The sequence below is a fragment of the Phoca vitulina genome, unplaced genomic scaffold (genome assembly GCF_004348235.1).
Source record: "Phoca vitulina isolate PV1807 unplaced genomic scaffold, GSC_HSeal_1.0 scaffold3, whole genome shotgun sequence".
Lineage (NCBI taxonomy): Eukaryota > Metazoa > Chordata > Mammalia > Carnivora > Phocidae > Phoca > Phoca vitulina.
The window spans coordinates 81,700,384-81,715,017 of NW_022589706.1; the positions used below are offsets into that span (position 1 = coordinate 81,700,384).

At 33.7% G+C, this 14,634-nt stretch overlaps 1 protein-coding gene across 4 annotated transcripts in view; it reads right to left on the reverse strand.

The window, feature by feature from the left end:
- The window catches only part of TBCK (TBC1 domain containing kinase), a 243,483-nt gene that overhangs the window by 108,453 nt on the left and 120,396 nt on the right, over positions 1-14,634 (reverse strand). For all 4 annotated transcript variants that reach the window (XM_032400952.1, XM_032400950.1, XM_032400951.1 and 1 more), the window contains one exon: positions 14,384-14,545. In XM_032400952.1, the coding sequence (XP_032256843.1) occupies positions 14,384-14,545 (162 nt within the window). The remainder of the gene's footprint in view (positions 1-14,383; positions 14,546-14,634) is intronic.

Here is a 14,634-nt window from a genome sequence, read left to right on the forward strand (position 1 = left end):
CAAAGTTTGGTATTAAGTGCTGAGGCATCATAAAGATGAGTAATTGCTGAGAGTGTTGGAGAGGTGGCCCAGTCAGGGTGTGGTTCCCACTGAACACCTTGGGTATTCATTCAGTTAAGGACCTTGACATGCCACATTCTTGGACTAAGTAAAATATTAAGAGATCCACCTTAATAAATAAAAAAATTAATATGAACAAAAGGACTCACCAGTTATTTAACTGTCTAGTAAAACAAAACTCAGCACTATTTAAAGGAAGATGATAAAATCCAGATACCTTTCAATGTATCTTTATCAATATCCACTGTATAATAAACAATAACTACACATGCAAAGCAGAAAAATGTGATCTATAATCAAGAAATAGAAGTTCATACAAATAGACCTATAAGATGATTCAGAATTGGAATTATTAGATAAGACTTCAAAGTAATTACTATAAATATGTTCAATGACTTAAAGGAAAATACTATAAAGTGAATGGACAGAGAATTGCAAACAATAAAAAAACTGAAATACTAGAACAGTAAAATACATTATTTGAAGTGGAAATTTACTGAAAGGTCTTAAAAGCAAGATAAAAAAAGAACTATATTGAGGACAACACAGTCAATCTGCTAAAAACCAAAAATAAAGAGGAAACACAAATCTACAAGAAGGAATGAAGAGCACTGATAATGGAAAAATATGGTGGTAAAATACAAAAAAATGATCTTTTAGCTTCTTTTAATATGGTTAAAAAGTAACTAGCTATTTAAAATCAGAATAACAACAGTTTATCGTGAAGTTTATTACAAATGTAGATGTAAAATATATTAAAACAACACCAGAAAATATGGAAAGTAAATGGAATCACACTATTGCAAAGTTTTTACATTTTCTATAAAACTGTACAAGGTTAACTCTGTGTAAACTATGGTAGGTCAAGGACACAGATCATAGTCCCTAGAGCAATAACCAAAAGCAATTTAAAATGCAAAATAAAAAGTCAACAAAGGTATTAAGATGAAATGTCAAAATTATTTAGTTAACATAAGTCAGAAAAGGAAGAGGAGAAACACAAGCAAATGGGACAATTAGAAATATGCCCAACCATATTAAAGACAAGTGGACTAAACACTCTATTTAAAAGGAGTAAAATTTAAGACTGGATAAACAGCAAATAATTATATGCCTCAATTATATGTCTAACTATATGTCTAGACAACTATATGTCTGAAAGTAATACATTTAAAATATTTTAAATATAAACTAGTTAAATTTAAAGTAACAGAATATGAGTATATATTTTAAATATTTCTAAATTTAAATACTTAAAGTCACAGATGGGTTGAAAATAAAATACAGAAAAAATACTATGTAAGAACCAAGCACGAGAAAGTTCATGTGATTATATTAATATCACACTAAACAGACTCTAAGACAGGAAGTATTACTGAGATAAAGAGGCACATTTCATAATGATAAGAAGTTCATCCGTCAAGATGACATAACAATCCTAAGTGTATATGCATTTCATAAGAAAGCTTTAAAATATAAAAGCAAAAACTGATAGAATTAAGGTTGAAATAGATAAATCTGTAATAATAGCTAGAGAGTTTAATACTTCCCTCCAGTAATTTATAGAACAAAGAGAGGAAAAGCCTAGTTAGGGTAAAGAAGACCCAAACATTATTGTTGACTTATTTGACATTTATAAAGCACTACACTCAAAAAATTTAAATAAACATGATTTTAATGTGCACATTAAAGTTTAACAAGATAGGTAACAGGTATCACATAAAGTTTCAACAACTTTTTAAAATTGAAATTTCGACCAAAAAGTATTTTTTGACTAAAAAAAATTACAAGGGAAATCAGTACTTATTCTTAAAGCAATAATAATGAAAAGACAGTATAACAAAATTTGTTGTATGCCTCAAAAGAAGTACTTAGGGGCAGTTATATTAGAAAAGATGAAAGTTATAAAATCAGTACTCTAAGTTTGGTCTTTAAGTAGCAAGAAAGAGAGGGCACATTAAACCCAAAGAAGACAGATGACAGAAGAGTTAAGACAAAAGAAAAAAAAAAAAAGAAAGAAAGAAAGAAAAAAACCCAGAAAAACAATAATAAAAGTTAAGTTAAATTAATAAGGAAAATATTAGTGCCATTGATAAACCCCAGCAGAATGATCAAGATAAAGATGAGCAAATTATAAGTATATGGAATGAAAGGAGCTATTACTACAGATATATCAGACAGTAAAACCATAACAATATAATATTATGAACAATTAAATACCAGCAAATTTGAAAGCAAATAAAATAGATAAATTCCTTGGAAAGCATAGTTTACCACAAACATAACTTGACACAAGAAGAAACAGGACAACCGTGTGGTCACATATCTTTAAAGAAGTTACTTCTTTTTTTTTTTTTTTAAGATTTTATTTATTTATTTGACAGAGAGAGACACAGTGAGAGAGGGAACACAAGCAGGGGGAGTGGGAGAGGGAGAAGCAGGCTCCCTGCTGAGCAGGAGATGGACGCAGGGCTCGATCCCAGAACGCTGGGATCATGACCTGAGCTGAAGGCAGACACTGAATGAATGAGCCACCCAGGTGCCCCTAAAGAAGTTAATTTTCCTACAAAGAAAACTACAGATGGAGATGGTTTCATTGGTGAAATTTATAAAATATTTAAAGAATTTCTAACAATCTTGCACAAATTCATTCTGAAGACAGAAAAAGAGGGAATACTCCCACTTGTTTTAAGACTATAACCTTAAGTAAACCTGATATAACCCAGTATAACTCTGATACAAAAATCTGAGAAAAATATATGAAAATTAAAACCCAGTATTTCTCATGAACATAGACATAAGGTCCTTAACAAAATACTACTTAAGTGTGGTAGGTTAAATAAGGACCCCCAAGGATATATACATCCTAAGCCTCAGAACCTATGAATATGTTCCACTATAGACAAAAGAACCTTGAAATGTGATTAAGTTGAGGATCTTGAGATGGACAGATCATCATGAATTATCCAGGAGGACCCAATATAATCACAAGTAACCTTATAAGAAGGAGCATGAGTTTAGAGGAAGGAAGTAGAAAGAGATGTGACAACATTATGCAGTGGGCGTTAAAGATGAAGGGGCCACAGACAAAAGAATACATGTTGCCTCAAGAAGTTGGCAAAGGGGAAATGGATTTTTCCCTTCAGAGCCTCCATAAGGAATAAGCCCTCGCAACACCTTTACTTTTGTCCAGTCAGACTGATTTTTAACTTCTGATCTCCAGTGTATAAATCATAAATCTGTGTTGTTTGTGGTAGTCTTTTACAGGAGCAATATAGGAAACTAATACACAAGGGTATACTCTAAGTGTAAACTGTCTATTCACAATATTTCTTTTTTATTTTCTTTTTTTCTTTCTTTCCCTCCCTCCCTCCCTCCTTCATTCCCTCCCCATATCTTTTCAAATTAATGTTTTCAATTTCTTTGGGTAATACTCAGTAGTGGAATTACTGATCATATGGTATTTCTATTTTTAATTTTTTGAGGAACTTCCATCCTGTTTTCCACATTGGCTGTACCAATTTACATTCCTACCAGCAGTACACTAGGGATCCTTTTTCTCTATATCCCTGCTAACACTTGTTATTTCCTGTCTTTTTGATTGCAGTCATTCTGACAGTGCAAGGTGATAATCTCATTGTGGTTTTGATTTGCATTTCCCTGATGATTAATGATGTTGAGCATCTTTTCATTCATTTATTTGCCATCTGTATGTCTTCTTTGGAGAAAATGTCAATTCAGGTCCTTGGCCCATTTGTTAATCAGATTGTTTTTTATTTCAGTGTTGTTTTGCATAAACATTCTTTATATACTTTGGATATCAAACCCTTATTGGATATTTCATTTGTAAATATCTTCTCCCATTTAGTAGGTTGCCTTTCAGTTTTGTTGATGGTTTCCTTTGCTGTGCAAAAGCTTTTTATTTTGGTGTAGTCCCAATAGTTCATTTTTTGCTTTTGTTTCCCTTGCTTAAGGAGACATAATCTAAAAAAAATGTTTCTATGGCTTATGTCAAAGAAATTATTGCCTATGTTTTCTTCTAGGCATTTTATGGTTTCAGGTCTTACATTTAGGCCTTTTTTTTTTTTTTAATTATGTTATGTTAATCACCATATATTACATCATTAGTTTTTGATGTAGTGTTCCATGATTCATTGTTTGCGTATAACACCCAGTGCATTTAGGTCTTTAATCCATTTTGAGTTTGTTTTTGTGTATGGTGTAACAAAGTGGCCCAGTTTTATTCTTTTGCATGTAGCAGTCCAGTTTTCCCAGCACCATTTATTGAAAAGACTTTTTTCCCATTGTATACTCTAGCCTCCTTTGTTATAGATTAATTGACCATATAAGCATGGGTTTATTTCTGGGCTCTCTATTCTGTTAAATTGATCTGTATGTCTATTTCTGTGCCAGTACCATGCTGTTTTGATTACTACAGCTTTGTAGCATATCTTGAAATCTGGGATTGTGATACCTCTGGCTTTCTTCTTCTCTCTCAAGATTGCTTTGGCTATTTGAAGTCTTTTGTGGTTGCATACAAATTTTAGGATTATTTGTCCTAGCTCTGTGAAAAATGCTGTTGGTATTTTGATAGGGATTGCATTAAATCTGTAGATTGCTTTGGGTAGTATGGACATTTTAACAATATTAATCCTTCCAAACCATGAGCAGAGACTATCTTTCCATTTGTTTGTGTCATCTTCAATTTCTTCAATCAGTATTTATCATTTTCAGAGTACAGGTCTTTCACCTCCTTGGTTAAGTTTATTCCTAGGTATTTTATTCTTTTTGGTGCAATTGTAAATGGGATTGTTTTCTTAATTTATTTTTCTGCTACTTCCTTACTAGTGTAGAGAAATGCAATGGATTTCTGTGTATTAATTTTGTGTCCTGCAACTTTACTGAATTTATTACTTCTAATAGTTTTTCAGTGGAGTCTTTAGGGTTTTCTGAGTATAATATCATGTCTGCAAATAGTGACTGTTTAACTTCTTCCTTACCAATATAGATGTCTCTTATATTTGTTTCTCTTGTCTGATTACTGTTTCTAGGACTTCTAGTACTACGCTGAATAAACGTGGTGAGAGTGGACATCCTTGTTTTGTTCCTGACATCAAAGGAAAAGTTCTGTTTTTCATCATTGAGTATGATGTTAGCTGTAGGCTTTTCGTAAATGGCCTTTATGATGTTGAGGTATGTTCCCTCTAAACGTACTTTGTTGAAAGTTTTTATCATGAGTAGATGTTGAATTTTGTCAAATACTTTTTCTGCATGTGTTGAGATGATCAGATGATTTTTATCCTTCATTTTGCTAATGTATCATGTTGACTGATTTGTGAATACTAAACTATCTCTGCATCCCTGAAATAAATCCTACTTGATTGTGGTGAATGATCCTTTTAGTATATTGTTGAATGTGGTTTGTTAATATTTTGTTGAGCATTTTTGCATCTATGTTCATCAGGGCTATTAGTCTGCAGTTTTCTTTTTCTTTCTTTTTTTCTTTTTTTTTTTGTGATGTCTTTGTCTACTTTTATTATCAAGGTAATGCTGGTCTTGTAGAATGTATTTGGAGGCTTTCCTTCCTCTTCTAATTTTTTGGGATAGTTTGAGGAGAATAGGTATTAATTCTTAAAATGTTTGGTAGAATTCACCTGTGAATCCACCTTGTCCTGGACTTTTTTCTTGGGAGTTTTTTTTGTTTTTTGTTTTGAGAGAGAGAGAGAGCGAGAATCTTAAGCAGGCTCTACACTTAGTGCAGAGCCTGACATGGGGCTCGATCTCACGACCCCAAGATCATGACCTGAGCCAAAATCAAGAGTTGGACACTTAACCAACTGAGCCACCCAGGTGCCTCTGTTGGTAGTTTTTTGACTAATAATTCAATTTTGTTACTAGTAACTGGTCTGTTCAGATTTTCTATTCCTCCCTGATTCAGTTTTGGAAGATTCAGTTTTTAGAAGTTTATCTCTATTCACAATATTTCTGATATATCAAATGTGAGGGATTTTCTCTTATACCAACAACCAATTCTCCAACTCTCTGGATACCAGCTGGATGTCCTACAATTTAATTAAATTCTGAACAGTAACTACCCAGAATTTGCACAGACCCCACAAGTTAAGGGCTCAGTCCCACAAGACTGCCTCCATTTCAGATGCCAGTCACAAGTCCCAGGTTGTCACCTATACTTCTGACCAACTGACTATAAATTGTGGGTCTCACAATCCATTTCTCAGGTTAATTTGCTATAACAGCTCACAGAACTCAGGGAAACACTTTACTTAAGTTTACCAGTTTATTATAAATGATACAAATGAATAGCCAGATGAAGAGGCATATAGGGCAATGTCCAGAAGGATCCTGAGTGTGGGAGCTTCTGTCTCTGTGAAGATGAGGTGAACCTCCCAGCAAGTGGATATGTTCACCAACCAAGAATCTCTCTGAACTCTATAGGTATTTTTATAAAGGCTTCATCACATAGGCACGAGTGATTACTAACTCAATTTCCAGCTCCTCTCCTGTCCTAGGAGGATAGGGGATAGGGCTGAAAGTTCCAAGTTTCTAATCATGGCTTGGTCTTTCTGATTACCAGCTCTTATCCTGAAGTTCTGTAGGAGCCCACAAAGATTTATCTCATTAAAATAAACTGCTGCCCTATCACCTAGGAAATTCCAAGGGATTTAGGACCTTTGAGTCAGGAACCAAAGTCAAGGACCAAATATTAGAATAAAAGATGCTCCTAGCATCTCTGTCATTCAGGTAATTACAAGTGTTTTAGGAACTGTTGTCAGGAAGTGGGGGAAGAAACCAAATATATAGTTCTTATTCTGTCACACCTGGAAATTTGAGGTTGGTTTAACAAAATGGACTATTAATTAATGCAATTCTTCAGATTAAGAAACTAAGGGAGGAACACTATATGATTAACATGATAAATGCTGAAAAAAACATGTGACAAAAATTCAATACCCATTAATCATAAAAACTCTCAAACTAGGAAAAGAAGGGAAGTTCCTCAATTTGATAAAGGCATTTATAAAAAATCTACAGCTAACATAAAGCTTAATGGTGAAACATCAAATGCTTTTTTTTTTTTTCCCTCCTAAGAGTGAACCAAGACAAAGATGTGTTTTCATCAATTCTATTCAACGTGGACTGAAGGTCCTAGTCAGTGCAATGAAGCAAGAAAAATAAAAGGAAGGCATAAAAATGGGAAAGGAAGAAATACAACTGTCTTTCTTCTCAGACAATATGGTTTTTTACATTTAGAAAAAAACCCTAAGGAATCTACAAAACCATTAGAACTAGTAAATGAATTTAGCAAGTTTGAAGGCTATCATGGTTCAAAACTCAATTGAATTTCCGTATATTATTGACATAATTGGATAATAAATTTAAAAATTTGATGTACAATAGAATGAAAAGCATAAAATACCTAGGAATATATTTAATAAAAAATAAGCAAAATATCACACTTAAAACTACAAGCATTGCTGAGAGAAATTAAAGAAGACCTAAATAAATGGAGATATACCATGTTCATGGAGTGAAAGATTCAATAATTGATAAAACTGCAATTGCACCTAAATCTGATCTATAGATTCAAAGCAATCCTAATCAAACTACCACCAGCTTTGTTGTAGATTTTTTTGACAAAAACTCAGGCAATTTAATGGGGAAAGGAAAGCCTTTTCAACAAAAGGAACGCCTTTTCAACAAAAGGAACTGAAAAAACTGAATAAATATATGGGACAATAAATGAACCTCCATATCAAAATCATACCACACAATGAATTCAACTGGATCATAGACCAAAACATGAAAATTAAAATAAGCTTCTGGAAGAAAACTGAGGAGAATATCTTAATGATTTTGGAGTAGGTAAACTAGGTAAACATTTCTTAGGGAGGGTACCCTATTTGAGGATTCTGGCTTCTGGATAAAAATCCGTAAATGATTTTTCAGGCTCAACCATAGGCAATTACAAATGCTTTAACTGGAGGCCTCATGAGAGAAGGCTGCCCTCCTCACACCAGACTTGGTACAGCGCACTGTACCAATGCACTGTAGTCTCTGAAGGCAGTTGCTGTCAAGGACTCAGATCTCCCTGGCGGACCATGCTATTACACATATCTACATTCCTAGTCCAAGCCTCAACACAGATGTCTTTTATCAGTTGCCTTTGGCAGAGGTCTTCTTCAGATACCTTTCAAAGACTTCTTTATCAGAGGAAGATGAACTTGAAGATATTTCCTCCACTCTAATTGAGTACTAAGTACTACTTTTCTACTCCAATCTGTTTCCACTCCACCCTTCCTGGGCCTCCAGGTCCATTAGATTGCAGGAACATTTTGCTCCAGGCTCCCTTGGTAGTTAGACCTCCAGGTCTGTGCTGATCCACCTGACCCTCCACTATTCCATGTGGAAAAATAAAACATGGAGGAGTTGGTGCTTTCTTCTGTTTAGCCTCTTGCATATAGACTTGACTGTTTAATTTTGGCTTGTTTTCTTAATTGGCTACTACAACAGCTGGCTATCAGCCCGCTTGAGCTCAGTCCATCCCCTGACAATATAACCATAAAAGAAAAAACTGATAAACTTTATTAAAATCAAAAGTATCAATTTATCAAAAGACACAGTTGAGAAAACAGAAAGGCCAAGAACAGATAAAACCCATACACATTAATAGAACAGTGGTAGCTAACAGGGGAGTAGAGATTGACAGGGGAGTGACATGAAGGAATTTTCTAGGGTGATTCAAATATTCTATATCTTGAATAGGGTGTTGTTTACATAGATATTTATTACTGTCAAGATGTAATGAATTGTACAATTGACACATATACATTACACTGCCTATAAATCTTATATCAATTAAAAATATGTTTAAATATTGAGAGAAACAAAAAGAGGAAGCACAAGGTCTTTGTATCTTCTTTTTCCTATAAAGTTTTTTTGTGTAAAATTTTCAGTTGGACTAGAATGGAGAGGCTAGGTATGGAGTTATATTCCATTTGTTCAATTACATAGCATCATTTATTATCTATTAAAAATTTTAGAACATTTGAATAATTTTATTAACATCCAAAACCATAAGGGTGATCTGCAACCTATTAATCTACTTATCTCAACCACAGATATTTTTGACACAAATTATTTATAAGAAGAAAGTGAGAAGTATTCTAAGTAATGATGTTCTAAGACATGAAAACATCTCAACAATAATATAGTAGAACTTTCACTGCTGAACAAACAACTATAAAGTTGCTTATCTTACTAACAGAAAACAAGATGAATGGAATTGAATATGCTTATTATGAAGCATTCTTTACAAGGTAAATCATAAGGACAGTACTCCCTGACATCCTCAGGCTGATAGAACTGCTCCTACCATTTAATATACTGAGATGAAGTATACTATAGTCAGTAGAGAAGCACAGATTCAAAACCCAATAATCTTGAGTAACTCACAGATTCACATTTTAACATTGTTTGTAATGAGTATCATCTGTAGTCCAAGGAACACACAGATAGAATGTTATTACTAGAAAAGAGGATTTTTTTTTTTTTTTTGCATTCCCACCAGCAGTGTAGGAGGGAGAAAAGAAGATTCTAAAACATAAGAAATGTGCAGTGAGAGACCAATTTACTAAGATTTTGTAGGTGCTAAAGAGAGATAGCATCTGAAAATTCTCTCAGGACTTTGCCATGTAAATTATTGTGGTAAAGATCAATAGGTACTCTTTTACCATATTCTTGAACTTATCTCGGGCCACTTGCTCTCTTTTCATTCTTTGGAAACATAGCATTTTAGAAGTGTCCAATCCATTTTGCACGCTACACCAAGAATCATTTTTCTAAAATATAAATCTAATCATGTCACTTTTCTGTTTAACACTTTCCAATTGCATATGGAATAAATCCAAAATTCCTCAGCATATCATATAGGGTCCCCATAATCAGGACTCTATTTCATCAATTTTTATTACCAGCATCAGTGCTATTATCCCAGTCCATTCACTCCAATATCTTTATCTGTCATCCTACCCTCTATTAGTATCCTACTTAAAGTTAGATGGTCATACAGTTGCACACTTCTGTGTCATCCTTATGCTACGTTCTAAACCTCCAGTGCTTTTTCCTCATCCTATGGGGCTGGTACTGTCTTATCCTTATGTTTATGACCTCAGTGCATAAAACTATGTCTGTCATATAATTGTTTTTATTAGACACGTGTTGAATGAATGACTTATCTTAAGGTCTCACAGAAAGTGGTCAAAATTTCCTGACAACCAATTCATCCACTTTACATGCTTCACAACTCAAAAACATTAAAGTAAAGTTGCTAAGTCTCATAGATCAATATTATTGAATGTTTCCCAAAAGTAAGTCTACTCTTGCCTTCCCTTTTTGTTCTAAACATGGTATTTTTCACAAGCCCACATTTACTGGGGTTTAACTTTACTGACACCATTATTTATCTATATAATATTTCTGGATGATTTGTCCTTGTTTTGTGCTCCTTTCACATTTCTTAGTTCAATTCAGATGGACACTATAGCAGAACAATATCAGACAGGATAGAATGAAGTCTGACAGACATCATCCTGTAATTGAGCTTAAAAGGTAGTAACCTTGGAAACTGTCTTCATAACACCAGTGGCCAATATCCAGTATTGGATGGCACTATGAAAATCTCAGTATTTCTTCTAAAAATACCTTGCCTCTATTTTTAGACTGTATAAGAAATGGCAAATGTACTGCTTTCATATTTATCTCCCCTAGTACTACAATGACACACACAGCAATACATGTCAAGAACTTTTAGCAACATTTTCTAGCATCATTCATACTTCCTCAGAAGGTAACATCCCACTATATAATCTATTACAAGGGAATAGAATTTGGGAATAATTTTTGGCAAAAATAGTATCTTTTTGCTATGTTCTCTCTTCAAGAATTAAAGAGTTAGTATAAAGTGATGCAAAGGAGGGAGAAAGGAGAGGGGACTTACAGAGATTGAATGTTACATGTTCTTTATGTATTTTTAAAATATTAAATGCTACATATACTTTAAAAGAATAGTTGCACATACTGTGTACTCAGTACTGGATTTTGTGTCAGGTATGTTATGTATATTATCTTTAGTGCTCGTCATAACACTAAAGCAGAAATTAATGTGCCAGAACTGGGATGTGCACCTACATCTATGTTATCTACAGACAGCTCTTTCAGCAGGAGCACTGCACTGAAAGTTTCCCAGTTCACACAGGCAGTGTGTGGCGGAGCTGGGACTTAAACCCTTATCTGTCTTGACTGCAAAGCCTGTGCTGTCTATATACTATACTACACTGTCTCTGAGCAATGGAAGGAAATATTCTTCTTAGTCATAATATACACTCAACATAGAAGGCTTACTTGACTTCTTACGTAATTCCTCAATTGCTTTTGCTAACAAGGAGATCTATATGATTGATATCTACTTTAATAATTTATAGAAAGAGCCAAATGGGGTGATTGCTGCATTTATACCACCAATAGGAAAGCCTGTCATGATAGAATGGAAAAGTGAAAAAAAGCATAATAATGATGATGACATTAATAAAAATAATCACTTACATCGTGTTTGCTTTGTGCCAGTACTGCTCTAGGTTTAGATATATTTATTTAACACAACAACCTATGAGGTAGGTACTATTATCATTCTCATGTAATTAGAGTTAAGGAAACAAGGAGATTAGGTCATGACTCTAAGGTCACACAGCTATAACTGACAGAGCCAGGATCTGAAACCCAGGTGATCTGGTTCCACAGTCCATGCTCTTAACAACTAGAGTTACTGAGTGTCTCTTTGTAGAAAGAAACAACTAGAAAGGACAACTAAAAAAAAAAAAATGCAACCCTATTTGTTCACAATGTTACCAACTGGGTAGTGTTTCCATCATGTTACTGTCAATAGATGTTCTGAAGCAATCTGCTTCAGCAAAGAATTTAGTTAAATTTGCTGTTTGCTTATGCTTTTAAACTCAGTTGAATGGGGATTTCAGTAAAGTACAACGTATTTAGTGAGTTCAAATCCATGTTTGATCCTATCCTGTCTTTATCTACAAAGTTTGTCTCAAGAATTAAAGTGAAATATAGAGTTAGCCTATCCTTTTTCTGTAGACTTAAAAAGATTGTTTCTTTTAAATATGTTCCAAGCTTATGTCACATAATTTTTGCTTAGAAAAGGCACGTTCAGTGTGTTTGTGTGTATTAATCTGGATTCACTTCTTAGGACTTCCCATGATCGCTTCCAGTTCCTTCAAGCATCAAGTACAGATAGGAAGCTCAACATCTTTTTAGATCTACTTAGGAAATACATCCCAAATAAGTGTCCTTTGATTAAAAATAAAACACGGGTATACTTTAGGGCAAGGTCTACGTTTAGACCCCTTCTGTTTTTTTTAAGTCATATTTTTATTATAATTTCTTTCTTCCCAAACAGGAATTATATACAGTAACCAAGCAAATGATGAGCCAGAATAATGGCTAAGGATCAAGGCAATTCACATCAATAGAAGGCATCCTATTTTCAAAGTAGGTAGAGTTTACCTTTTCAACGAGTCAGTCCTAACAAATGTGTTCTTACTTTCTGATTTGAGAAATAATAATTTTATTTTAATGGACAAGCAGAGTTACTGTTAATATGCCTATACAATCTGACAACAGATTCTTTCATCAGTATTTAACGGTGCATTTATGTATGAAATTGGAAAGGCATTAAATTTGCTTGATTTCAAAATGCACAATCAGCATTTCTGATTTTATTTTAGAACTGACCAGAAAAATTCTTTTAATCCTAATTAATCATCCTCTGTTTAAGTTGGGAATGAGAGCAAAACATCGCAGGGTACAAGACAGTGTTCTAGTTTGTGAAACCAGCTTCTTTATTACTATTCAATGCCAAAAGAAAAAAAAATAGATAATTTGATTTTCAAAAGGAATCTCCCAGAAACAAATAATATAAGAACTGAACTATTATTTGTTCATATAAAAAAATAACTTAAGTTTGATAAGTTAGATGATGGCAATACTCTGAATTTGGGGGAAAGAAGGAAGGAGAAATTTTACATAAATCCAAGCATTTTTGTTATTATTCCAAGCATTTTTGTTAGTATTTTCCCAAAAGGACGAGCATTTTCAACAACAGAGAGACAGTGAAGTACCAAATATAGATCATCCACTAAAGATAAAAATCAGGGTAGGTAGCAGTTTTCTTATTTCTCTTGAGAGTGCTTAATAGATATGTAATCTTAAGGTACCCTTTATTTTGAGGTTTTATTTTTTAATCGTTTTTTAAAATTTAAATTCAATTAATTAACATATAATGTATTATTAGTTTCAAGAGAGAGGTCAGTGATTCACCAGTCTTATATAATACCCAGTGCTCATTACATCACATGCCCTCCTTTCTTTTGTTCTTTGTTTTTTAGGCAAATTTATCTCTTGGATAACTTTAAGTGCATTTATTATCAGCAGTCACTTGTGCCTGCCTAAAACTATGAACAACAACAAACTCAGCAGACGGGCTGGAACCAATGAAACGCTGTTTGAAGAAAGTAGAATTTTTCTACCTGAAAAACGTTTTGGTTTCTGCAAAAATATAGTTTTTTAGTTCCAGATTGTTATATCTTAGGTAGTCACATTACTTTCATCTTTGCAACCACAGCAGCAAAGCTTAGACCATAGTTTTATTTCCTATTTCCACACTTAGCTTTTGACACCTAGATTTACAAACTCTTCACTTGTGAATATAATATATAGCTTAACTTACTATCCCGCACTGTATGACATGGAATTTCCTAGGAGTGTTATGTGCCCTCCCAAGGGCACAGCGTTTCCTTTCCTCAAACTGTCAAATGGTTAGTAAGCAGCTATGGATAGGAGAGAGCAAAGTTCCATGTGGATTACATCTTTGTGAAAATATAGATTCTTAAACACCTAACCAAGTAGCCTATTGACTCTATCAGCTGAAGATAAACAGGCCCATCCTAAGATTGAAGGCAAATATGTTACTGTCCCCAGTTCTTTTACCCTTTTGGTGGCATCACTGACTTGCAAGTAAACCACGGCCATCTAGTATGACCCAGGTTTGTACCTACAATGCTGGAACAGCAGATGTGGCAGTATATGAGTGAGAGAGAATCCAGAGAAGGAAGTCAAGGCTCAAGAAGAGATTTTGAAATCTTGGATGATTATTTTTGCAAATTGCTATAAGACTGCCTCTTTATCTTATAATTACATTTCATTTAGTGATTCTATTTATTTATATCTGTACCTGGTAAATCAGAGAAGAGAAGAATGCACTCATTAAAGCCATTAGCCAAAAGCCGGTCCCGTAGCTGCTGGAGAATTGCTACTCCAATACAGAATGGGAAAGAGGAATTCCCAAGGAGTAAGGTATCCCAGAGGTGGAAAATTTTGTGCAGTGGAAATACATCTGTAAAATAACAAAATATAAATATATTAATTAAAATAAAAAACAAAATAACAAATTAAAACAATAACAAGCTGTTTTACTAGACATAT